At 42.3% G+C, this 24703-nt stretch overlaps 1 protein-coding gene across 1 annotated transcript in view; it reads left to right on the top strand.

The window, feature by feature from the left end:
- NR4A3 (nuclear receptor subfamily 4 group A member 3) overlaps window positions 1-24133 on the top strand; it is a 33419-nt gene extending 9286 nt beyond the window's left edge. The window contains exons 5-7 of the mRNA XM_068552308.1: window positions 8113-8312; window positions 10542-10720; window positions 23732-24133. Coding sequence (XP_068408409.1) covers window positions 8113-8312; window positions 10542-10720; window positions 23732-23979 — 627 coding nt within the window. The 3' untranslated portion in view covers window positions 23980-24133. The remainder of the gene's footprint in view (window positions 1-8112; window positions 8313-10541; window positions 10721-23731) is intronic.
- The last annotated feature ends 570 nt before the right edge of the window (window positions 24134-24703 follow it).

The following is a 24703-nucleotide window of genomic DNA, read 5'->3' as shown; positions in this document are numbered from 1 at the left end:
CCTCATCTGTGTTATGGAGTAATAGTAATAATATCTACTTCCCAGGGTTGTTTCTGGGAAGTTTAAATAAGATGATACTTGTCAAAGCTTTAGCACAGTGCCCTGTATGTTATCTCCTTGACCAAAACTTCTTATTCTATCCTTTGTTGAACGTTCTAATGAGTATAAACACTACACATGTCAGGTGCTATGTAGCAAAACCACTAAGGTAAGTGTTATGATCTCTCATAGATGAGATTAAAACTGAGAAAGGCTAAAGGACTGACTTGCCCAAGGTCACATAGTAATAGGTATCAGAGATAGAATTAGAAGCCAAGTGGGCCCAATTTGGCCCCCAAAGTCTGTGCTCTTAAAACCATAATTCGTTGCATCTCTGGTTTCAGTGAGAGTGGGTGATAGAAAAGCATTTGGGAATAAAAACTTTTCCATGAGCCAACTCTGGCCTTCCCTTATGCAATTCATCTGAATTAATGAAGCTTCTTGGCACTGCCTTCACTGAGGCTACAGCACACAATCTGACATTGTTCTGGGGCATTTGAAATCACTATTGATGGCCAGTCCAGAGGTTTAGTCCACAAAGTGATTTGGTGGGTTGGGGGGGGCCCAAATTATGCAATTATTGGTCTACATGGCCTAATTAGTTATTCAGAGGCAAACCCTACCCCGTACTTTGAGTTGTCCCAGCTGGGAACTGCCTCACACTGAAAAATCAATCCACTGTGTTTGCTTGCTTCTGCACCATTCAGGGTGTTAGACTAGAGTCATCATCCTCATCAACAAACATTTATCCAATTTAATTGTTAGCTTTGCCCAAAATAACAGATTGACCATGCCAGAGTCTGGGTCACACTGATAGTACCTTTGGGGCCTGGCTCAATTTTGTAAAGCGTATTTATTTTAATTGCATTGTTTTGGAATTGGGTTGAACCTCATAGCTTGGATTCTCCTGCTTTTAGATAGCTTTACAAAATTATCAAAAATTGGACCCAAATCAATTAAATTAAAAGTCTCTTTTAATAAAATACAGTGAGTTTTCATCAAAAACTTGGATGAAGGCAGAGAAGACATGCTGATCACATTTGCAGATGACAGAAAGCTGGGAGGGATCGCTAATATGATGGATGTCAGTGTCAACATTCAGAGTGATTTCGACAAGCTGGAACAGGATGGGCTGAAACCATCGTGAAGAAAGGTCACAAAAATAAGTGTGAAGCTCAGCATTTAGAATTTTTTAAAATGGGAGAGCCTTGGCCTGTCAGTGGTTCATGTTAAGAAGATCTCAGGAGTTTATTCCATACACATTCAGTAAGAACCAACAAAGTGTGCAGTGGAAGGGAGGGATGCTAAATTAGCTTAGGCCTCAGTAGTAGAAGCATGGGGCTAGAACCAAGTTGATGGTGTCCCACGGACTCTGTCCTGTCAGTGCACACTTCAAGGATGGAGTTCAGTTCCAAGCTGGGATTTAAGAGGATCCAGTGTATGTATGTGGATACACTGTTTCTGGAAACTCGAAAGGGATGGTTGAAGGAAATGGAAATACGTAGACAGAAAGGGAGAAGATTTGGCAGGATTAGGTCACACTTTGGCCCTGTCGCCAAGAGGACTGTTGCTCCCAAGGGCAGAACTAGAGGGTGAAGGAGGGGGCCCTTCCAGCTCACTCTGAGGGCAAGGAAGAACTTTCCTGGCTATAAGAGCTGCTGTGGAAGCGTGAGTTCATCAACACAAGTTGTCCTTATGTAAGGACAACACATAACAGGGTTCCTCACAGGAGAGAGGTTATTTTGGCTGATACTAATTTCCTTCCAACGCTAAGATTTTATGATTCTAGGGTTTACCTTACTGTCCCTAAATGCAAGTGAATATATATACATATACATATAAGAATATGTGTTGTTAAACAACTTGTTACTTCACAAGATTGAATTTGCTTCATTCTCTTTTAAAAAAAAAATTAGCATAAAATGAATGAAGCAAAATGAATTTATTGAATGTCTACTTTGAGCCAGGCACCATCACATACATTCTTACATAATTTCACTTAAACCCGGTTTATGTGGTACAATTTATGGTTTCAGTCATTTTTTTAATGTCATTCATTGAAATTCAATTTTCATATTACCTTCTCAAAGTTTTTTATTTATTAATTCATAGAACTGGAGGTGATCTTGAGGTCATCTAATCCAAAACCCATATTTCAGAAGACTAAATAAAGGCTTAAAAAGGCTAAGTGGCTTGCCTAAGGTCAGTGGCAGAGCTAGGGTTAGACCCAAATCTCATCACTCAAAGTAATATGTTTCTCTTTCACCATACTGCCACTTCTGTTTAATGGCAATATACTAGTTTTTTTTTTTAATAGAAGCTTTATTAGATTTTAAAAATTACAATAAGAGTAATTTATAAAAGGCAGACCATTTAGAAGTGAATAAAGTGAAAAATGAAAGTCTCTTCTTCATTTATTCCTGCCTAATCTATATCATAGTGGTATATATAATTTTACATTTTAAATAAGAATATGCCCTGTCAGTTTTGAGTCAGACAGTTGGCTTGACCAAAACAATTTATTAAAGATGCTACCTTCCCCCAGTGAATCAGAGAAATGAGAAAATGTTTGCCGGGCAGGTATGTTCTAATCTTGTACCTGCCTATGTGGCTTTAAGGTAGTAAGTGAGCATTTTCCTCGTTTGTGGGAAACGGAGGTGGAGGAGTTGTTCCAAGTCACAGAGGGAAGTGGGTTTTCAAGGCCAGAAAGAGAGCTCTTCGCTCTGTGAAGCGTTCCTGGCTCTGGGAACTTTTCTTCTCCTTTGGGCCAAACTTCTCTCCTTCAAAAGTGAGCTCAGATCATTGTATATCAGTGCAGTCAAAACATGTCACATTTGATTTGTTTCTCCTCAAAATGTTGCTATTCTGTACCCCACAGTTGCTTTTAATTTAGCATTACAAGTATATATAGATACTGGGCTTGTCTTCAGAGCCTGCATAATTACTAATGAGAAAATGCACTTCACATCCTCATTAGTTGGTCATTTCAAGTATTTTCCAGCTAACTAGGATGTTTTCTGGTAATGGGTGTCACTTAGTATAGTAACAGACTCCAAATACAAGAGATACTGCCCAGATAAAACCAGGCACCAGCAAGTGGCATTTAAATATGTTAACAAGATAGCCTAAGAAATGGTTGACACGTGTTAAACCTACAAAGTAAACATCATGAAGATTCTGCAAAGAGGGTGCTTTCATGAAGCTACTCAGAAGATCCTCTCAGATTGCCACCAACTCACTAGATGATTTCAGGCAAGTTCTGCCCTGCTGTAGGCCTCAGTTTTCTCATCTGAAGGCCGAGGAGATTGGACTAAATGCACTGCCATGATCCCTTCCAGCCTTCTCCTTCCCTGACCCTCTGATTCCCCTATGGGTACAGGTCTGCATTTCCCAAAGTGTGGTGCCCAGACCGCATGTATCAGAAGGAGTCAGGGTGTTTGCTTAAAATGCAGATTCTCGGGGCCACACGCAGGCCTACTGACTCAGAATTGGGGGACGGGGGAAGGCAGGCAGGAATCTGTATTCTAAAGAGGACCTTGGATGATTCTTTGGCACACTAAGCCTTGAGAACGATCGATACGGTTTAATAAGAACAATTCAATTTTACCTCGTATCTCCTATTTCCCAACTTTCTTGGGGTTGAAAAGGAATAAGCAATAGAGATAAGTTTAACAGAAAGTAATTGATTCATTTAACAATTCTTCCAGAGCAGTGGACCCGTTAGAACAAGATGCAGCTCCTGCCCTCATGGAGCTTACAGGCAAGTGAAGGAGACAGAAAGTAAACAAATATGTAACTGCAGTGATGCCATTGACGGGAAGAGAGGAGGGTTTTTTGGTTTTGGTTTGGTTTTTTAGAGAGGGGAGGCAATTAGATCAGAAAAGAAGAAATTTGGGATAAAATATATTCATTGCCAGTTTTTAAAGTGTCACTTTTTAAAGTGTAAGAACCTAAGAATATGTATACATAGTTTGGCTCATAGAACGATAACATCTAAAATATAAAGAAATATAAGGACCCAGGGAAAAGTAACATTCTAAGTGGAAACAAAGTGTTCTTAGGACATTTTACATATTTAGCCAGGACTGACACTGAGGTAGAGTAAATAGCAGATTCCACTCTGCTATGAAAGCATCACATTGCTAAATTTTAGGGCTGGTGTTCACCAAGGGTCTCACGTAATTCCCAAATAACTTATTTTAGGCCTAGGTTGTGGCTGAAATCTGACCTGTATAGCCATGGTATTGCCATTTGAAATGTGTCAACTCAATTTAGTTTAAATAGTATTCACTGTTTTTTGCAGCTCTAGATTCTCAACCTAAGTGCTTCGGAGAAATCTGCATTAGACGTTAGCTATCAGTAAATGCAATATTGTGTCTTTGACTAGTGGTAAAACCTGATTATTGATTATCCGTATAGGCTGGAATAAAAAGCATAAATAGGAAAAAAAAGATTCATTTTTAAAGTCTTTCTCTATTTGGCCTATGTCTGATTAGAATAGTCAATAAACAAGTATTTCTAGATTTTTCTTTGGTGAACCCCGAAGCTGCTTATCCCAGAGACAGAGGGATGTAGGGGAGCACAGAAGCAGAGATGGGGGTCTGGTTCTTCCAACTCTACATCCAGTATTCCTTAGCGAGGTGTTTATAAACTGCTAGTCCGGGCAGAGAAAGACTCTAAAACGTTTTGTTCCATTTCTTTAAATCTTATGTTCAGTAGAGGGGATACTTGATTTGTCTTTTCCCCCCAGCACTTGATGCTGACCCTCCAGTCACCCCCAAGTTACTGGTGGCTCAGGCTGAATCCAGTTTGGCTCCAGAATTCTGAAACGTGAACCAGAATCACTGCAGGTGAAGCTCAGAGGGTCTGGCTGGAGTCTGGCACACGGGGCCCGCTGGCTTTCCTCCCTGCTGGACTCTATCAGAGAAAACCGCACACACAGGCAGCAACTGCATTTCCCTGTGTGCAGGATGCATGAAATGTGAGCCCAGCAGGGGTGGAGGCCTGCAGAGGACCCTGGGGGAAAGCTAAGTGCTCCGGAGGATTCTGAGCAAATATTGGAAGCAGGGAGATTATTGAGTTGTGAGCCATGGTTTCAGGGACTTCAGTGCAGGAGAGAGCTGTTAGGTCCCATTCCCTGACATTCTTTAGTCTTTTTTTCTCCATTTAACACACTATTTTAAAACAATAATGCTGAATCAGTATCAAATTCTAGGCAATACCGTCATACCTGGTGTGATTAGCAACATTTAGAATCATCAAATGCAAGAGCCATCACATGGAACATTCACCAGGATAGATGATGGTCTGGGCCATAAAGCACACCTTAACACATTTAAAAGAATAGAAATCATACAGTGTCTGCCGTCAATCCCACAAAGGAATTAAACTAGAAATCAGTAACAGAAAGATAGCTGAATGCAAGAGCCAGAAGGAATCAGCTAGTCTAGTCACTTCCAACTTCAGAGGCAGAAATAAACACAGAGAAGTTAAGTGCCTTGTCTAGGGCTGCACAGCAAGTCAGTGCCAGAGCCTGGAGGAGGTCCCCATGACCTACTGCCTGATCCAACATTCTTTCCTCAACTCTGAATTACCTGGGAGTTTCACATGTAGTGCTGTCAACTTTCTAAAGGTGGTTCTGCCCTGAATTTCATCCTGCCCCTGGAGAGCATATGGAATTAGATTCATATAAGAAGAGAAAGTTTAAAAATAAAATCTTTTTTTTTTCCACTCTCCTCCAGTTAATAGTATGTGTGCTGGAAGGAAGTAGTGGGGAGTGTCTATGACACCAGTATCATGCTGTCATCCTTGAATATCTGTGGGAAGGATGACTGCTTCCTTCTCCTGGCCTTTGCTTCCATGGTCCATTACAACACAGAACATCCAGGGCTTCACAGAATCCAGGCCCTGGGTGGATTATTGGGAACAGAGGAGCCAGGGATTTGAACTGGACCTGATATTATGGGATCCTAGAAAAAGTCAGGGCTGAAAATTAGAAACCTTCCGGTTCAACCCTTTCCCCCATTTTATAAATATGGAAGCTGAGGGACAGTGATAACTCCAAGTATCAAAACTGTTATCAGTATCATCACTATCGTCATGTGTTAAACACGTTCTGTGCGTCAGGTCCTCTGCATGTATTGTCACATTTAATCATCACAACAAAATGTTAAGGAAGATATTATCCCCATTTTACAGAGGAGAAAACTGAGGCTCAGAAAAGTGAAGTAATTTACCCCAGATAACTATAGCAGCAGAGCCACATTATTTCACAAATTAGGAGCCTAGACAAATCTAGGATCAAAGTGGCTTGGCTCCTTGTCTGATGTTTCTTTTGTTATTTCATGATGCCTCTTGGGAAAACACAAAGGGAAAAAAAAGACCCAATTAAGACAAGTGCCTCATTTCCTCAGACCTGTGTAGTTCTACAGTGAGCACTTGGCTGCTTATTGGCTGTTTGTCCTCCAGCCAGGTTAGAGTACTGTTGCAAACCTAGGCACTCCCCTGACTGTTCTTTCATGGAACAATATTCAACAACTGTTTATTGAGCGTCAATTATGTGCCAGTCACTGTGTTGACAAAATATGGGACCAAATGAATACATACATGGAGAACTCCAATTAAAGCAAAGCAAAATACTTTTTAAAACTATCCTACAGGCCACCAGCTAGTAACATCAGACCTATTAACAGCCAGGAGGTGTAGGACTGGAAATCACAGAGCTATGTTTAAGTCTTGGCTGTACCACTGTTGGTTATGTAACTTGCGAAAGTCTATTAACCTTTCCAAGCATCTTTGAGCCTCAGTTTCCTCATCTGTAAAGTAAGGATTAAAATCCATGCCCTTTGAGGATCAACTTGAGAGACACAAAAGCACACTCAGCTGTGTTCGTATGAAGGCAATGACGTGCATATTTACATGAATGTTTTTGCACATCTCCTAAGTCTCTGTGTTGTTGGTTGTCCCTTAATTATTATCTCGCTGTATCAATCTTCCTGCCTGACGCAGGAAAGATTTTCCTCCAGTGATTCAAGCAAAACCCAGGCTCTACCAGCATATCTAAAAGCCGTGTCAAGACTTTATCCCTGTTTGTACCTTTCTTCTCCTGGGGCCCTCTAGATCAATGATGTCCAATAGGATGTTCTGCCGTGATGGAAATGTTCTAAACACATGTGACTATTGAGCACTTGAAATATGGCTAGCGTGACTGAAGAACTGGATTTTAAATTGTATTTAATTTTCATTAATTTTAGTAGCTGCGAGCCCTGAGTCTGATGGCACACAGCTGCCTGGGCCCTGCCAAGGACACACTCCTTCCCGACTGCTTCCTTGTTTGTTTTATCTCTCAGGAATCCATCTGCAGCAAGCATCCATCTTCTCGTATTGGTCAATTCCGTGATTCTCAAACTTCACTGTGCATGAGAATTCACCTGGAGATCTTGATAAAACAGTTTCTTGGGCCTACCCTCAGAGTTTCTGATTCTGTAGGTCTGGGGCAGAGCTGGAGATTTTCATTTCTAACACATTCCCAGGTGTTGCTGATGCTGCTGGACCGGGGCCACAGTTTGAGAACCAGGGGTTAATTAAGCATCTTGTTTGGAGACAGCTGTGCCTTAGGGAATCTGTGGATCCTGGAGGCTGGTGCAGACACAACCCCCTGGGGTAACGGTTCTCAGCACAGCAGCCCTTTGGAATCACCTGGGGAGCTTTTAAAATTCCTGATGGCCAGTCCCGATCCCAGACCAGTTAAATTAGAATCTCTGTGGATATGACCCAGACATGAGTGTTTTTTTAAAGCTCCCCAGATGATTGCAGTCAGGATTGAAAACCACTGCACTTAATGGGACTTAAGCAAATTTCATTGACTATTAAGTGGTAACAGAATCCACTCTATTTATGTCACAGGGCTATTGTGAGAATCCGATGAGACTGTGAATGCAAAAAGGTTTTATAAACTGTGGCACCTAAAAGTAAGGATTTAGGTGTTGAAAATCTTGGAAGAGCCAAGCTGCAAATGATGCTGTTATCCCTGTTGGATTGAGATAACGCCGCTATCTGTGGTTTGCATTCTAGTACTGTCCCACTGACCAGGCCGCTGCAGGCACAGATGCCGAGCATGTACAACAGTTCTACAACCTTCTAACAGCCTCCATTGACGTATCTAGAAGCTGGGCAGAAAAGATTCCCGGATTTACTGATCTCCCCAAAGAAGATCAGACATTACTTATAGAATCAGCCTTTTTGGAGCTGTTTGTTCTCAGACTTTCCATCAGGTAATTACTTTTATTTTTTCTTCCTCAGTCCACTCCTTCCTTTGAAGAAGTTTGAAACCTGCTGTGTTTGTTAACTAAGTCAGCAGTGAAAAGTTTGCTCAAGATGGACATATGAAATATGACCAGGCATTAAAAAACTGAGCAGTGGGTGGAGCCCTGGGCTGGTAGCCAGGACTCCTGGGTTCTAGTCTCAGTTTTAATACAGACTTGCTCTAAGACCCTGAGCAGGTCACTTGCCTCACCAGAAATTTAGTTTCCTTCTTTGTAAAATGAGAATGTTGGGTTTGGTGTTCTCTAAAGCCCCTTGTCGCTCACATTCTGTGATTCCAGGAAGATTCTCATGGTACATAAGGTATTTCCTGGGAGCAAGTATTTGTTTTGAACGTTGCATTTACCTCCCAAGGTTCTATTTAACAAGTTGCTGTTCTCATACACCAGATGGGGCACTGAAGAGTTCCCACAGCTTCTCAACCCCCAGTGTTTACTCCAAGAGAATAGCTTCTGGATCAAAAGATTTGGTTCAACTTATGACACTCAGTGACACCAAACACAAAGAGGAGCTGAGTTTTCTAAAAGCTGGAACCTGGGATCTAAGCTTCTCTCTTAAAGTCCACATTAGCATTTTAAATTTCATCTTCCTTGCTTCCTTTTAGTTATATATTTATAGGAGATGGTACCAACATTTTACCAATTTTATAGGAAAAATCATCACCTTTCCCCTCTTTGTCTTCCCTACCACCCCCTCCCCAGTTTCATACCATACTACCAGAAACTCTCACTTAAAGTGAAAATTCCCGTGCCTCATTCCCAGCTATTTTGGTTTGGATCTGCCTTGAAGGAAGTCCAGAAATCTGCATTTTTAAGTCATGCTCCAGCGATTCTGAGGCCGGTGTTCTGAGGTCTGGGTTTTAAACCCTGGGGTTGAATCATTCGGTCCCGTGCGTCCCTCTGTGGAGGGATCTGTGGGAGAGGCTGAGGTGGAGTTACTGCTAGACTGCCAGTAGTTAGCACAGTTACTGCCACTCCTGTGTGTGCAGGAGCCACGCTGAGCCAGCAATGTGACTACCATCTATTAGGCAGGCAGCAAAGGATTAAGTAGGTGATAAGCTCCATGAGAGCAGGCACCACAGAGGCCCTATTTACCAGGTGTTCTCCAGTGTCTGGCTAAGGAACGGGCACAGGCTTTGTGCTCAGGAAATACTTTCTGAGTGAATGAATGAATAAAGCTGTTCATCCAAGAGGCACAATTAAAGTGACATTCACTTGTTAAGGCAGAAGGCCAGGAGAGAGAAATATGTGGCAAGAGATTTGAAAATTAAAGGAATTTAAGATTAAGGTAAGGACCACCTAGAATTCAGAATTAGTTAACACCTAACACTCATTGGCCTCTTGTATACCAGGCATTGTGCATGGGCTTTCAAATCCTTTATTTCATTCAATTCCCACAGCATTCTTTGGAGGTAGCAATTATAATTCCTGTTTTATAGACAAGGAAAAGGAAACTCAGAAAGATTAAAGGAGTGCCCAAGGCCTCACAGCGAAGTGGTGCTAACTAGAAGTTCCAGGGCACCTTTCATTAGAAAAGAATGGGATGACTATGGACATAATATAAACTATCTGATGGGTTGAGAAATAACCCCCTACAGCCCCACTGTTTAAAGCAGGGAATGTAATACAAAATAAGGACTCTTTTTATTTTAGACCACTGTTCAGTTTGTCATTGACTTCTGGCGCTTGCAGGAACTTGGTGTTTTTAGAGTCTGCACAGTGGAATTGTAGTGTCTAGCCTTGGGCCTTATCACTTTTTGACATTTAAGAAAATGAAAGAGAAGTCGAAGGAGCGAAGTGGGAAGGAGTACTGAAGGGAACAGTCTCGTGTTCACTGCAGAGAGAGACTGGGCACTGGGCTTCGCTTCCACCATCCGTGAGTCCCAGGATGAGCCAGCAGCTGCTTGTAGCAATAAGAGAGCAGACGCCCCACCCCGAGCATCCCCAGGGCTGAGGCTCACCAGGGAAGTCAGCAGACAGCCGGTGGTGGTTGTTTATCCCAGGAGCACAGTCTTGTTCATGGAGGGCGTCTGGACAGGTTTCACAGCACCACGCTGGGTTTTGGACGCTGCCCCAAGGCTGTGCGGGTGCCTGTGTGTTATGATGTTATCCCACTGGACAGACTGAACAGACCTATTTAATGTGTCTCTGTCCCTCACCCACCGCGACTTTCTCTCGTAGGTCAAACACTGCTGAAGATAAGTTTGTGTTCTGCAATGGACTTGTCCTGCATCGACTTCAGTGCCTTCGTGGATTTGGGGAGTGGCTCGACTCCATTAAAGACTTTTCCTTAAGTTTGCAGAGCCTGAACCTTGATATCCAAGCCTTAGCCTGCCTGTCAGCACTGAGCATGATCACAGGTAAGCACCACCCTGCCGTGACTTGAAGGGACTGTGTCCCCCTCTCTCTCCTTTCCTGGCTTATGGTAGATTCTGACTTTGGCTGTCACACACACAAGAAATTAGGAAACTGATTGCCACTTTGCTGAAATCTGCTGTTTACCCTAGTTTAAAACAAGAGACAGGGACTTCCCTGGTGGCGCAGTGGTTAAGAATCCACCTGCTAATACAGGGAACACGGGTTCGAGCCCTGGTCCGGGAAGATCCCACATGCCGCGGAGCAACTAAGTCCATGCGCCACAACTACTGAGCCTGCGCTCTAGAGCCCGCGAGCCACAGCTACCGAAGCCCAGGCGCCTAGAGCCTGTGCTCCGCAACAAGAGAAAGCCCGTGCACAACAATGAAGACCCAATGCAGCCAAAAGTAAATTAATTAATTAATTAATTTTTTTAAAAAAAAACCACAAGAGGCATACACCTGCAACTTATTGTCATGAACTTCCAGGAAAGAGGATTCCCAGTCTATTTGGTTATTGTCAACAAACCCAATAGATGAAAATCTAAGTTTCCACGGGACCTCCGTGGGCAGTTGGAGTCGCTGCTTCAGGGTTATTTTTACGGGGGGTTTGGAAGGAAGATTACCTTAACCAGCCTGTTCCTGTGGGGCAGAGGGGCAAGTCTTCCCTTTTCCCCAGTCCTTGGCTAGTAACCCAAAGTAAAACCAAAGAACTGCACACACATAAAACACACCTGTATTTATTTACAGCTTTATTTAGCAACTTTGATTGGCAGAGGACTGAGGAAAATGGATATTCATATAAAGCAAAAATGGTTTAACTCAACGATTTTGACGGGTTAAAAGCAGAAGCCTAAAATATAGTCAACTTCTTTGTTATGCCATTCTCCCCCTACGTGTCACTCCCTCTCTATCCTTTGGGAGATAAAGGATTCCAAGGCAGAATAAGACAGAAAGAGAAAGGCACAGTGGGTAAGAGAGGGGATACCATCTCCCTGTGGCTGCTGGAGGCCGCAGGCCCCAGCTCCCCTTTGCCCCTTTACACTTTCAGAGTTTCCTGTTCGATCTCATCCTTCTTGATCAAACGGGGGCCTGGTGAGACAGTGACAGTAGATGGAGGCTCCAGAAGAGGCTAGCCAGACCAGGGGTGCACCTCCCATCCTTTTCGTCAGACCCAAGTACAGGCTAGGCCGTTGGACTGAGGATTAAATTTCAGATTCTTGAAACACTCTTGGCCGTGGAGAACATGTTTTTCAGGCAGGTGATGAGTTTCACAGAGGACCAGATGCATCCTGTGGCACAGATGGGCCCTTCTTTCTGATGCATTGTCTATATGCACCTTCTTGGGACATCTGTTAGCTAAAGTGAGATGTGTCTGAGTACCTTAAGAGGCTAAGCTGGTTCATCATTTAATGGTTTACATGAAGGTCAAGAAGAGTAAAAGCATGTGCCATGGGAGGAATAGGACACTAGCATGTTCCCTTAGTATTCCAAGTGGAACCTGAATCCTCCTGGTCTTTGATCCTAGATGAGAAACTCCCTTCTTTTGTAAGGGCTGCCAGAGACTTCCAAGGGAGCCATTAACAAAACAAAAAGAAACACAGTCTCCAAGAGTATGGATTTGATTAAGGGGGCTTTCAAATGGCAACGTAAGGGAGCACCCGAAGAAAATAAACCCATTTAAGGCACAGACATATTACTCCAGCAGTACTGAAATGAAATTGGCTCAAAGGCTACCTTTCAACTAAAGCTCTTCAGTTCAATTTTAAAACAATTCACCTCTTCCTAGGACAGTTGAACCTTCAAAACTAGAAAGTATGAAATTTAGTTAATTTAGAAAAACAGACACAAAAACTAGAGCCAGCCTTTGCTTTCCATAAATAAAGCCAGCACATTGCCATGTCTCTATGGAAATGGGTTTTGAGTCTAGTAAATCAACAAGTGTCCCCTGATCTAGGTACTCTGCTGCAAGTCAGTGGGTTTTCAGAGATGATAACACACATCCCTAGAGGAGATAGAATATGCAAAAGAATCCATGTGATAGAAGGTGCTGAGTGCTATGGTGGGGATGTGAAAGTGGGTACAAAGTGCTGAGAGACCCATGGTAGGGGGTGGTCTTCTCAAAAGAGGTAACATAAAAGAGTCTAAAAAAGAGTGGATATATGTATATGTATAACCGATATGCTTTGCTGTACACCTGAAACTAACACAACATTGTAAATCAACTATACTCCAAAAAAAATTTTTAAAAAGAAGTAAATATCTCCAAACCAGGAAAAAAAAAAGAGGTAACGTGAGCTGGTCTTTGATAAAAGCATAGGATGTCTCCAGGCTAAAATGGAAGGAGTGAGAATTCTAGGCATAAATAAAAATGTGCTAAAGCCATTGATAATATGGCTGTCATACGTTTCAGGAAGGAAATGTGTAAAAAAATAGAGTGATGGGAAATGAGACTGGTGTGATAGGTTAGGGTGGGGCAGGGCATGAAGAAGCTTTCACATTTAGGTGAGAAGATTGGGGGTTATCTTGAGAGCAGTGGGGGATCCACAGAGATGAGCATCGTGGCCAGGCTTGCATTTTAGAAAGGTCTACCCTGACAGCTGGTTTTGAGCACAGATTTTAGCAGGAAAGAGACTAAGCGGGAAAAGGCCAGTCCAGGTGTGAGAGTTGTGGTTTAAGAGGAGGGACCGAGGCCTACATGTTTTTTTGTTTTACCCTTTAAGTAGAAATTAATAGACAACAATGAGGTCACAGCATGCGGGTGCCAGGCAATCCCAACCTGGAGAGATCGGCAGTTCAGTGCACAGCATACAAACTAGGAATTAGGAGAAGGTGGTGCTAGTCTTGTCCCTGCCTCCAGTTTACTGTGTGTCCGGCAGTTATAGCTGCTCATCCACTGCCTATTTATGCAGAGGCCTGCTCAGGGAGGAAACAGTTTAGCATGGCAGAAATTGCAAGGATTTTGGAGACCACCATCCCCAGGTTAGAATCTGGGATCGCGTATTTAGTAAGTACGTACTATTGAGAAATGCATTTCTCTGAACTTCAGTTTCCCCATCTGTAAAATGGGGGAAATAATATCTATTGCCTCAGGTGGCAGTAAGGATTACAGAAAATTAGGTTTGTGATGTAGCCAAACTGGATTCAGAATAAGCACTCTTATCCACTTATGTTCCATCCTGGAGGGATGGTAACAGGGACTCCCTCAAATGAGACACACGCCTGCCCCTTCTGCACACCCTAAGTGGTCCAAAATCAAACTCAGTGGCATGAGGAATCAGGTGGTGGCCTTAGAAGCAGTGTGTTTGGTGAATATCTCTTTGGATGCTTGAGAGAGGCTCAAAGCAGGACAGTGATATTAAAGGAATTCAGCTGCAGTTACTGGACACTTACAATGGGCCCGGTCCTTGGTGGGGTGGTTCCAGATCCTGTGCTCAGTCCTGCAGCCTGTGCAGAGCCGGGTGTTACAGGTGCTGTGGTTATAACACACAAGAAAAAGAAGGCCTCTTCTCTCATTTCTGGATCTCGCAGAACTCTCTTTGTGATTTGCTGGTTCAGAGGGGGTTTGAAATGTGTGAAAGCATCAGGAAATGGCAGAAAAGGCAGTGCCTGAGCAACAGTAGTGCACATTGTTGTGGATATTAATTTTCATTTGAATATGGGCTACCCTGAAATCTTGACTTCTAAATAAGCTCCATTGATCCTAAAGGGTGCTTGTCGAATATCAGTGGGGCTATTGGCAGCAGAAAAATCATCCCAAAATCGTCTGCTCCAGACCACACAGAACTCATGAGAAGGAAATGGGGTCTTCGACATTTAACCAGTCTTGCTTTCCAGGAAAGTTATTGAGAATCTGGACAATATTGGTAGTTTGTACAAACCTGACTTTGTTTCCTAATTCTTTTTTTTCCTCTTCCTCCACCTCTCTCTATGTGCCCTGGTGAAAAACTAGGTGGCGAGGTGGGGCAGGAAATGGTTTCTTTCAGATCACTCTCCTTTCGCACAGTGAAAGGGAATTCTCCACAGTTGTGGTTGTCAAATGTTTTTAGGTCCCCAGTTCATCTACCCTAACCATTCCCTTTTCCAGTGACATATTCCTGACAAAAGAGTAATGGAAATGCTTTGCTTCTGATGGAATATCAATGAGGTGGTATCTAGTTGCAGTTAATTATGTATAACAAATAAGAAGCCCCCCAAATAGAAAGTTAGTGTGGAATTACCATTTTATAAGTATCCATTCACTAAGTAAATACTGACGACCTACTATATGTGGGGCATGGTGGCAGTCCCTAGGGATGCAAAGATGAGTCATGTGTGAATTCTGCTGTCAGAGAGTGTATGGTCTACTAGGAAGTCATATATGATGATGATGTAGTGAACTCAGTGTGTGGTGGTGAGTGCTCAGGTCCTTAAAAGTGCAGGGGAAGTTCAGACTACTGCTAGCACTTTGGAGGTGAAAAAGAGTGTAGGTGCTGGTCATGAATAGCTTCCCAAGGAGCTGGTATCAAGAAATGAGACCATTTAGAGGAAGGACATTCCAGACGGAGGAAACAGCATAGCAAGGGCATGGCAGTGGAACACTTCAACACATTTTGGGGAAAAGCAAGTATGGTGGAGTTGCATTATGTATCTTTTAAATCCTATGTATAATCTCAGTAGAAAGAACAGAAAAATTAAAAGAGTACAAGTTATTACATTTGATGATTCTATGTCTTTGAATGAGCGTGAGAGAGAAGACATGAATCCACTGTGGGCCATGGTCTCTCTGCTTCTGGTGGTGAGAGCTGAGCGCATGTCCTGCACTTTGGGGAAATGTAAAGAATTTTCAGGAAAAAATATTGATTCTATGTAATATTTATCTTATGGCCTAGGATTATAAACTAACCTCGGAGTAAAATGCATTTCCCATATAGTAAAAAGGGAAATAAGATTGGAAAGGCAGTTTTGGACCAAATGGTGGAGGGAACTTGAGTGCCCAAATACCATTTTGCAAAACACTACACTAAAAGAATGTTCCCCGTGGCTTTCTTTCCCTACTCATGTCTTCCGTCAGGTAGAAAATGCTCTTTTCTTTCTGTAGTCTTTTTCTTTGTCTTATTGGAACATGAATTCTGAGATTGAGGGGGAGGCAGAAGGCAATGAAACAGTGACATGGCAGAACGGGGCAGGTGGCTGATCCTGCCACACCCTCTACCACCTGTCTTCCCAGAGCTCCACTGTTCTCTCTAAATGGTTACCTGGTTACTCTGTTTTTATATCACATATAGCCATCGGCTACATTGCAAGGAAAACTAAGTGTAAAACTTGGCAGGGCCATACTGCTTTTTTTAAAAGGTAGTGGAGAAAGGTTATCATGAGATTTGGAGATTGGAGAGCTGAGTTCAAGTCTTCACCCTGCTTACTTCCTAGCTGTGCAAGTTTGGACAAGTTCCTTACCCTCTGTGAATCTCAGTTTTCTCATTTTTCACAGGGATAATAATGTCTGCTTGTAGGTTTCTTGTAAAGATTGAATGAGCTAATGTATACTTTGCAGAAGAAAATATTAGACAAACCTTTATTATTATTTTCCTAAATGGTAGGAGTTTTACTTCCAGGTAGAGCTAGCTGTTCTAAGAATCCATAAAAATGTTGATGCATCCCTAGAATTGTTTATGCACATCACATTAAGCAATTTCTTTGTGTCTTTCTTTTCCAACTAGACCCAGGGTTTCTTAAGGGCAGGGAGAGTCTTATTCATCTTTAAAATTACTTTAGCATTGAAAGGTGTCTGGCACAAAGCAAATATTGGTTGAATGAATGGGTTAATTGTGAATAGCAGAAAGTTTCCCAAATTAGGAAAATCTGAATTATTTATTTTTAGCCCACCACTTTGTTAGTAGAAAATAGTCAGAATTCCTGAGAACTACCTTATTTCGATTCAGATTGACACAGTAATATTTATTGAGCATCTTCTATGTGCCAGGCATAAAATCCCTTATCCTCCAAGAGTTTGTGGTCTCGCTGGGGAGACAGACACCTGCTCTAATAGATCAAAGACAGACAGACAGACTGAAAAGCACTATTACAGCCTGAGCACAGGTTGCTGACCAACTTGTGGTTTCCTGATCAGCGTGGGCTCAGTGTCTCTGGGACTGCCCGTCAGTAAAGGATGTTATTATGACATGAGAAGTAGCGGTGAGATGACTTCCCAGAGAAGGAAGTAGAGCTCCGAGCAGGAAGTCCTGTTTGTTAGTTGGTGTCTGAGTTACACACACATCTCTCCCCAGTTGCTCTCCTCTCCTTCTCCTTTGGCTGGACCTGTATTACTGCTGTTGCTGGGTTGGCCTGTGTGGAGACCTGCTCAAAATCAAAAGAAGTTGGTTTTCCTTATTGAGGCTCCTGATGGTACCATCACCCCTTTCCTCATCCCCTGATCCTTGCCATGAGGAAGAGGATTTGGCATTTCTTGTGTGGGTCTAAGAGGCAGAACTGGAAACTGTAGGAAGGCAAAATTTAGCTCAACATAAGAAAAACTTTCTAAAAGACAGAACTATTTGAAATTGGAATAAGCAACCATGGGCAGTGAGTTCCTGCCTTGGGGAGTGAGGTTTACGAAACAGAGACTAAATGAACGCTAGTTGTAGACTGGGTCAAACGTCTTATGGGGACCGGGGTTGACTATAACAGACCTTCTCCAGCTTTCACGTGCATGCAAATCACTGGACATCTTGTTAAATTGAGGATTCTGATTAGGTAGGTCTCTGCAAGGCCTGAGAGTCTAACAAGCTCCCAGGTGATGTTGATGCTGCTGATCTAGGGACCACACTTGAGCAGCAAGGGACAAGGGAACCTACTGGTAACCAGGATTCCATGAAATTAACAATAACTACCATTTTTTTTTTAATTAATTTATTTATTTTTGGCTGTGTTGGGTCTTCGTTTCTGTGCGAGGGCTTTCTCTAGTTGCGGCAAGCGGGGGCCACTCTTCATCGCGGTGCGTGGGCCTCTCACTGTCGTGGCCTCTCTTGTTGCGGAGCACAGGCTCCAGACACGCAGGCTCAGTAGTTGTGGCTCACGGGCCTAGCTGCTCCGCGGCATGTGGGATCTTCCCAGACCAGGGCTCGAACCCGTGTCCCCCGCATTAGCAGGCAGATTCTCAACCACTGCGCCACCAGGGAAGCCCTACCATTTTAAAATACTCAGTGCGAGGCACTGTGCCAAGGCCTCTGCATGTGTTATTTGTTTAATGTTCTTTAGTAAATAAATTTGGAAGGAGCTGAGATGGGTTACAGCAGAGATGGGAAGCACAGAGACCAGTCAAAAGCTATTAAAACAATATAGGTAACAGATATTGAAAACCTGGTCCAGAGGCAGTGAGACTGAGAGAAGATAGGTGCAAGGAACATTGCAGAGATAATAATCAAAGTTCTTGCATTGGATTAAATATGAGCCGGGGAGAAAAATTGTTAGATTTGATTGTGAGAGTGACGGGGAGGATTGTGGAATCATTAATAGGCCAACTCAGAAGTGGCTGATTTGAAGGAAAGTTGAAGGGAAAGTTGAGCTGGGGACGTGGAAGATACTTGCTAATATTTATTAAGTACTTACTATATGCCAGGCATTGTTCCAAATACTTCACATGTCTTAATTCATTTAATTCTCACAACAACTCATGAGGCAAGTACCATTATTAGCTCTATTTTATGAATGTGGAAACAGACCCAAAGTCACCCAGCTAATAAGTGACAGAGCAAAGCTTTTTATCCAGGAAATCTGGTTCCAAAGCTTCTGATGTGGTAGGTTTTAGAGTTTGTTAAGTTCTTTCCTGTTGTTAGCTTCTTAATAACTCCCAACTTGCTTATTCTGAGCAACCCACCTGTTTAATATTCATTTAATATATTTTACAGGTCCCTCCATTAATATATTCACTTAACACATATTTATTGGGTATCTCCTATGTAGTAGGCTTGGTGCTGGAGATACAATGATGAGCAAGTACAATCTATGCCCCCATGGAGCTTACATTTAATGGAGGAGGAGGCAATTGTCGCAAAAATATCTGATTTCAACCTGTGATATCATTCAAAGGGAAAAAATAGAGAAAATGCCATAGGAGAACATGATCTAGACTGGGAGTAAAAAGGGAAGCTTCCCTGAAGAATTATTTGATCTGCAGTCTAAAGGATGAATAGATGTTAACTAGGTGAAGAGAGAAGAACATGAACACAAACCTAAATAGCTTTATTATTTCACTCAATCAGTCTCTCCCCCTCTCTCTAGATCTCTCTCTCCCTGTTTCCTCCCTTCTCCCTCCCTCCCTCCCGTCTCTCCTCCTCCCCACTGCCTGCCTTCCTCTCTCTCCTAGCAGAGATGTCTATGGCATGGATAGCTAGAATGAGCAGGAACCCAGCAGTGTCTTTAGATACTAACACCACGCAGGTTAGGAGTGCGGTCTGTTGTCTGTCTGCTTTGTTCACTGCTCTAACCCCAGTGGCTATAACATTGCTTGGCGCAGAATAGATACTCAAATATTTGTTGAAAGAAACAATTAGTCAATTAGCTAATTAGGTACAGGGAAAGTAGGAGGGAGTAACAGGGAGGCTGAGTTAATCTCAGGAAGAGGAGGAACATTCTAACAGTGTTCAAGGCAACCAGGTATAATAGAAATATCTCTGGACTTGGTGTGAAGGAAATTAACCACTTGTTAATTTTGACCATGGGCAAATCACTTAACTCTCTGTGCCTTAGCCTTCTGACTCATTGAATAAAGATCATCTTTGTCCTGCCTAATTCACAGGGTTATTGTGAGGGTGCAGTAAAATAATCTAAGTAAAAATGTAATGTAAAGTGCTATTAAATATATTTTTATTATCAGGGTGTAATAGTGAACTGCCGGTCCAGCTGGTGCCAGGTACTGTCTTTGTGGTATCTCATAGTGGGAATTCTTGTCTTAGGAGAAAGTTTGAACTAAATAACTCAAATTCTTTCCAATTCATATATTCTATGGTTATTACATATAAATCCATTATGTAACCATTTCAATAAGTTGTATTTTAAAGTTTTGAATACATAAAGCTGAGTTAAAATACTGAAGTATTGGGTAAAAATGTTATAGATCAAAATGCAAAAAATACTGAGAAGTTTGTTTTATTTAATGGTGGACAAAGATCTTAAGCTGAAATCTGTATATAATTCTCTAGGGAGGGGGAAAATCCGAATGTCTGATTTCCCCTAGAATTTATGAACTCTCTGTATATCAGCTCTGCAGCCATGTTTACCAAGCTGCAAGATGAAAGGGGGTCCCTTAAACTAAAATGTCAGTGATTGGGGTTTTAAGGAATTTCAAATTACTTGGAAGGTCCCAGACACTTAGTGACTCCCAAGTGATTTGAAAATCTTACTGACTGCTGGCAGCAGTTTGCCTGGAGACTGAATTTTATCTCAGCCCTTTTAAAAGAGTAAAGAAGCCACAAATCCAGTAGCTGTTCAAAACAACAAAGAAGGTGCCCTTGGCTTCTAACAGGAGTGTCTCTGAATTCCTCAAGGAATTCCAGGCCTAGGCTTGATCCAGCTGGCAGGAGGTATCGATCTCCACTTGAATTCACTGAATAAATAATGGTTGCCATAGTTATCGAGCAGTCACAACTGATTGGAGAGCAGGGAAAACTCCGAGGCACCTTCTGTGAGTTTGGCCATGAGAAAGTCTGGTTACAAGGTTCCATAATCAACCCCCTCCTGAAATCCAGCCCACACATTGCTCAGTTTCTTTATCCTGATAATGAATATGGGATCTTGAATATAGTGCAAGGCATGAGGCACAGAAAGGAAGGGAAAGCTTAAATCAATGGATCGGTATTTTATTCTGGGAAAAGCATCTCTCCCTGCATTATGAACCTAATTTGATATATTTCAGTATTTAATAGAATTTGCTATCAGCAAGATGACTGTTTGATCGTGTTACAGCAACTAGAGGGCTTCTCAGAGGACCAAATCCCAGTTTGTTCTATTTTAACATTGTTTATTATACCAATAGCGTTAACCTGGATATTTTAAAAGAAAGGAAAAGAGTTATCTGACAATCTCATGAATATTTTCACTTTTCTATTCCCTTTCATCCTTCTCTATATGCAGAAATAATTTTTACATGGATGGAATCACAGCTTAGATACCATTTTATATTCTAATCTTTATTTAATGTGATATTATATATTTTGCCATGTCGCTTCACAGCCTTCATATTTGTCCTTTTTGATGTCTACAGAATCTTCTATTATGAGGGCATACCATTTTTCACTTAACAGTTCCCCTATTCTTCTTCCCTTTACCTTTTTCCATTTTTTAAAGTAGGTAATGCTACCCCAAATGTCTTCATGCATACAGTCTTATTCTTCTGTTCAGTGTTTTCTTCAGATAAATTCCCAGGAATGGGATTACTTGGTCAGAGGCTACGAACATTTTACAGCTCTTGAAATTTACTGCCAAATTTGCAGCCAGCTTTTTTGCTTTTGGGGGGAAAATAAAACCTTAGGCAGAGCACCATTGCTGTTGAAGTTCACTCTTGAGTGCTTCTTCTGAGGCTAAAACAAGGGGACTATGTGTTTAGTAAAGATAAACCATAGAGGACAGCTTTGCACCTGGGCTGATTAGTTAATAGCTTCCTGGGGGAAAGCAAAATCCTGCACGGCAAAGCTTGGGAGTCAGGGGACTTTATCGCCTTTGTTTGACCCTGCAGCTGCCAACCATTTGCCATGTGTCAGGTATTGTCTTAGGGGCTGACTGTACCATGCGTGTAGCACTCTCCAGTTGGCAGAACACTTTTATGTAGCATCTTCTTAGCTGAAACTCACAATAAACCATGGAGGCGAGCTTTATTATAATCACGCTTTTTCTTTCAATTCATTGTGTAATATTTAAGAAACACAGAAAAGAATGAAGAAGACTACAACAAAGACTCGTGTATCTACCACCCTTTAATCCCCATTTTCCTAGGAGGATGTTGAGCCTTAGAGCAATTAGGTCACATGATTAGTAAGTAACAGAACCAAAAATGGAACCCAGGTCTGTCTGACTACAAGTTCAGTCACCCTTTCTCTATATTATGTTGCATTGAGATGAGAGACCTGTCAGTTACAGCCCACTGAGATGCTGCTGGCAATTTTCATGGTTGTATTTTAATATAATTATAAATATATACAAATGTGCCTCAGAGCTGGAAGGGACCTTAGAGGTCACTAAATCCAATCTCTTCCTTTTCATAGGGGCTCGAGAGAGGAAGGCACTCCCCAAGTCATACACAACTAGCCAAGCTGGGGAAGAATGTAGATCTCCTGATTCCTGGGCCTCCTTTTATTTAGGGCAAGAGAAAAAAAGTGTCTAGATAGTTGCTTCATTTTTCCGATGATTTTGGGAATTAACTTTTCTAACAAAAATATTCCCAACTAAAAAAAAAATTAATGTAGGAAAAATTAAAAACTAGTACTTGATTTCCCATTGGATGGATATCTTCCATCTCTCAAGAATTATTATTTTACATGTAAATATACCAAGAGATGAAAACTTTGACTAAGATAACAGGGGCCAAGCTCTTCTCTCAGGAAAGAGACTCTGATATCTACATGCTGAGGGAGAGCAAATTGATTTGTACTGGATGTCATGCTCCTTTCTGTTTGCAAGGAGATGCAACATTGCTCTGGAGCAAGAGGACAGAGTCTGCCTCAGAAGACTGGGTTCAAATCCCAGCTTTTAGCAGCTGTGTGACTTTGGGAAAACCGTTTAACCTTATTTACAAAATAAGAGATCATAATATTTAACATGGAGATAATTTATACATTATTTTATAAAATATAAGATACTGGTGTTCATGTCTTGCCACATTATAAAATGCTTGCACCACCTCCTCTGGGCCTCCTCTCTTCTCTTTGACTTTTCCGTCTCCACAGCAGAGGAACGTGTATTTTGTACCAGGTGTAGGTCAGGTGTAGGTGTGTGCCAGGTGTAGGTCAATAGGAGTATGGAGCTGGGAGAACAAGGAAAAGAAAATCTGGATTCTTCTCAATGCTGGTTAGCATGAAAATACAAGAATGCACTTTGTATCAGGTCTTGCAGGGCGGCCTTTGCATTAACAAATGGAAATTACAGCCGCATTACCAACCCAGTGTGTCAAGATGGGAACATTTTTTCATTTGCCTGGATGTGTTTCCATGTCACTCTGAAAAAGAGTTGCTTCCTGATGGGGCTTTTGGAAGACCTCAGTCAGATAATGTGTGCAAAATAGTAACCACCCTGTTATTCACTCAATGTGGCTCTGTGATGGGAACTGTGTACTTCATCTGCATTATTCGCCCAAGCTGATCCTCCCAGAAACCCTGAATTGGGTATGATTATTATCTTCATTTTATAAGGAAACTGGGGCTCAGAAGTTAAGAGACTTACTCAAGGGGACACAGTGAGTAAGTGACAGGACTGGGATTCAATCCCTGTTGTTGTTTAATACCAAAGGCCATGAACTACCTCTAAGAGGGAGGGCACTTTGGCTGTAAAATGCCATCCCAACTGGCAGAACAGGACACAGGCCTCCATTAGGGATTCAGGGTTTGTTTGTTTGGGTTTTTTTTTTAATTTATTTTTGGCTGCGTTGGGTCTTTGTTGCTGCACGCGGGCTTTCTCTCGTTGTGTTGAGCAGGGGCTACTCTTCGTTGCGGTGCGCGGGCTTCTCATTGCGGTGGCTTCTCTTGTTGCGGAGCACAGGCTCGAGGTGCGCAGGCTTCAGTAGTTGTGGCACACGGGCTCAGTAGTTGTGGCACACGGGCTCAGTAGTTGTGGCTCACGGGCTCTAGAGCACAGGCTCAGTAGCTGTGGCACACGGGCTTAGTTGCTCCACGCCATGTGGGATCTTCCCGAACCAGGGCTCGAACCTGTGTCCCCAGAATTGGCAGGCGGATTCTTAACCACTGAGCCACCAGGGAAGTCCAGGGATTCCGGGTTTTTTAAGATGTAACTGCCTCCTAAATTTTTCTATCCTTTTCTAACCCTCTGCAGAACGACATGGGTTAAAAGAACCAAAGAGAGTGGAGGAGCTATGCAACAAGATCACAAGCAGCTTAAAAGAGCATCAGAGTAAGGGACAAGCTTTGGAGCCCACCGAGCCCAAGGTCCTGCGTGCCCTGGTAGAACTGCGGAAGATCTGCACCCTGGGCCTCCAGCGCATCTTCTACCTGAAGCTGGAAGACTTGGTGTCTCCACCTTCCATCATCGACAAGCTCTTCCTGGATACCCTGCCTTTCTGAGCAGGAGCAGCCTGAGCAGGGAGCTGCCTCATGTGCTAGCAGCCGCTTGCCAAGCAGCGGAGGGATGGGTCTGGACACCTACCATTTTCTGTCCTTCCTTAAGAGAAAAAGCAAGCTCCTGTAGAAATGAAAGACCTTTTTTTTTTTTTTTTTTTTTTTTTCCTGGCACTTTTCCTTACAACTGAAAGCCAGAAAACTTGCAGAGTATTGTGTTGGGGTTGTGTTTTATATTTAGGCTTTGGAGTTGGGGTGGGGGGGGTGGGGTATAGTTCATGAGGGTTTTCTAAGAAATTGCTAACAAAGCACTTTTGGACAATGCTATCCCAGCAGGAAAAAAAAAAAAATAATAATAACTGTTTTAAAACTCTTTCTGGGGAATACAATTATAGTTGGTTTGTATTTAAAAACAAGAACAGCCAAGGGTTGTTCGCCAGGGTAGGATGTGTCTTGAGATTGATCCCTTTAGAGTACACTTCTTGTATCAAGGGTACATATGTGGTGCAAACAAAGCAGAAATTCCCTCTTTCTAATTTCTTTCTTCCTTATTTTATTTTAACAAATGGTGAAAGATGGAGGATTACCTATAAATCAGACATAGCAAAATGATAATGGCTGTTCGCTTCCATATACAAGTGCAATTTTTAAAGTGCTGTCTTACAAAGTCTTGTTTATTAACTCTCCTTTATTTTATATGGAAATTGAAAGGAGGCAGTCATGTTAGCAA

This window comes from Eschrichtius robustus, chromosome 10 (genome assembly GCF_028021215.1).
Source record: "Eschrichtius robustus isolate mEscRob2 chromosome 10, mEscRob2.pri, whole genome shotgun sequence".
NCBI lineage: Eukaryota > Metazoa > Chordata > Mammalia > Artiodactyla > Eschrichtiidae > Eschrichtius > Eschrichtius robustus.
This window is presented reverse-complemented; position numbering and strand designations above follow the sequence as displayed.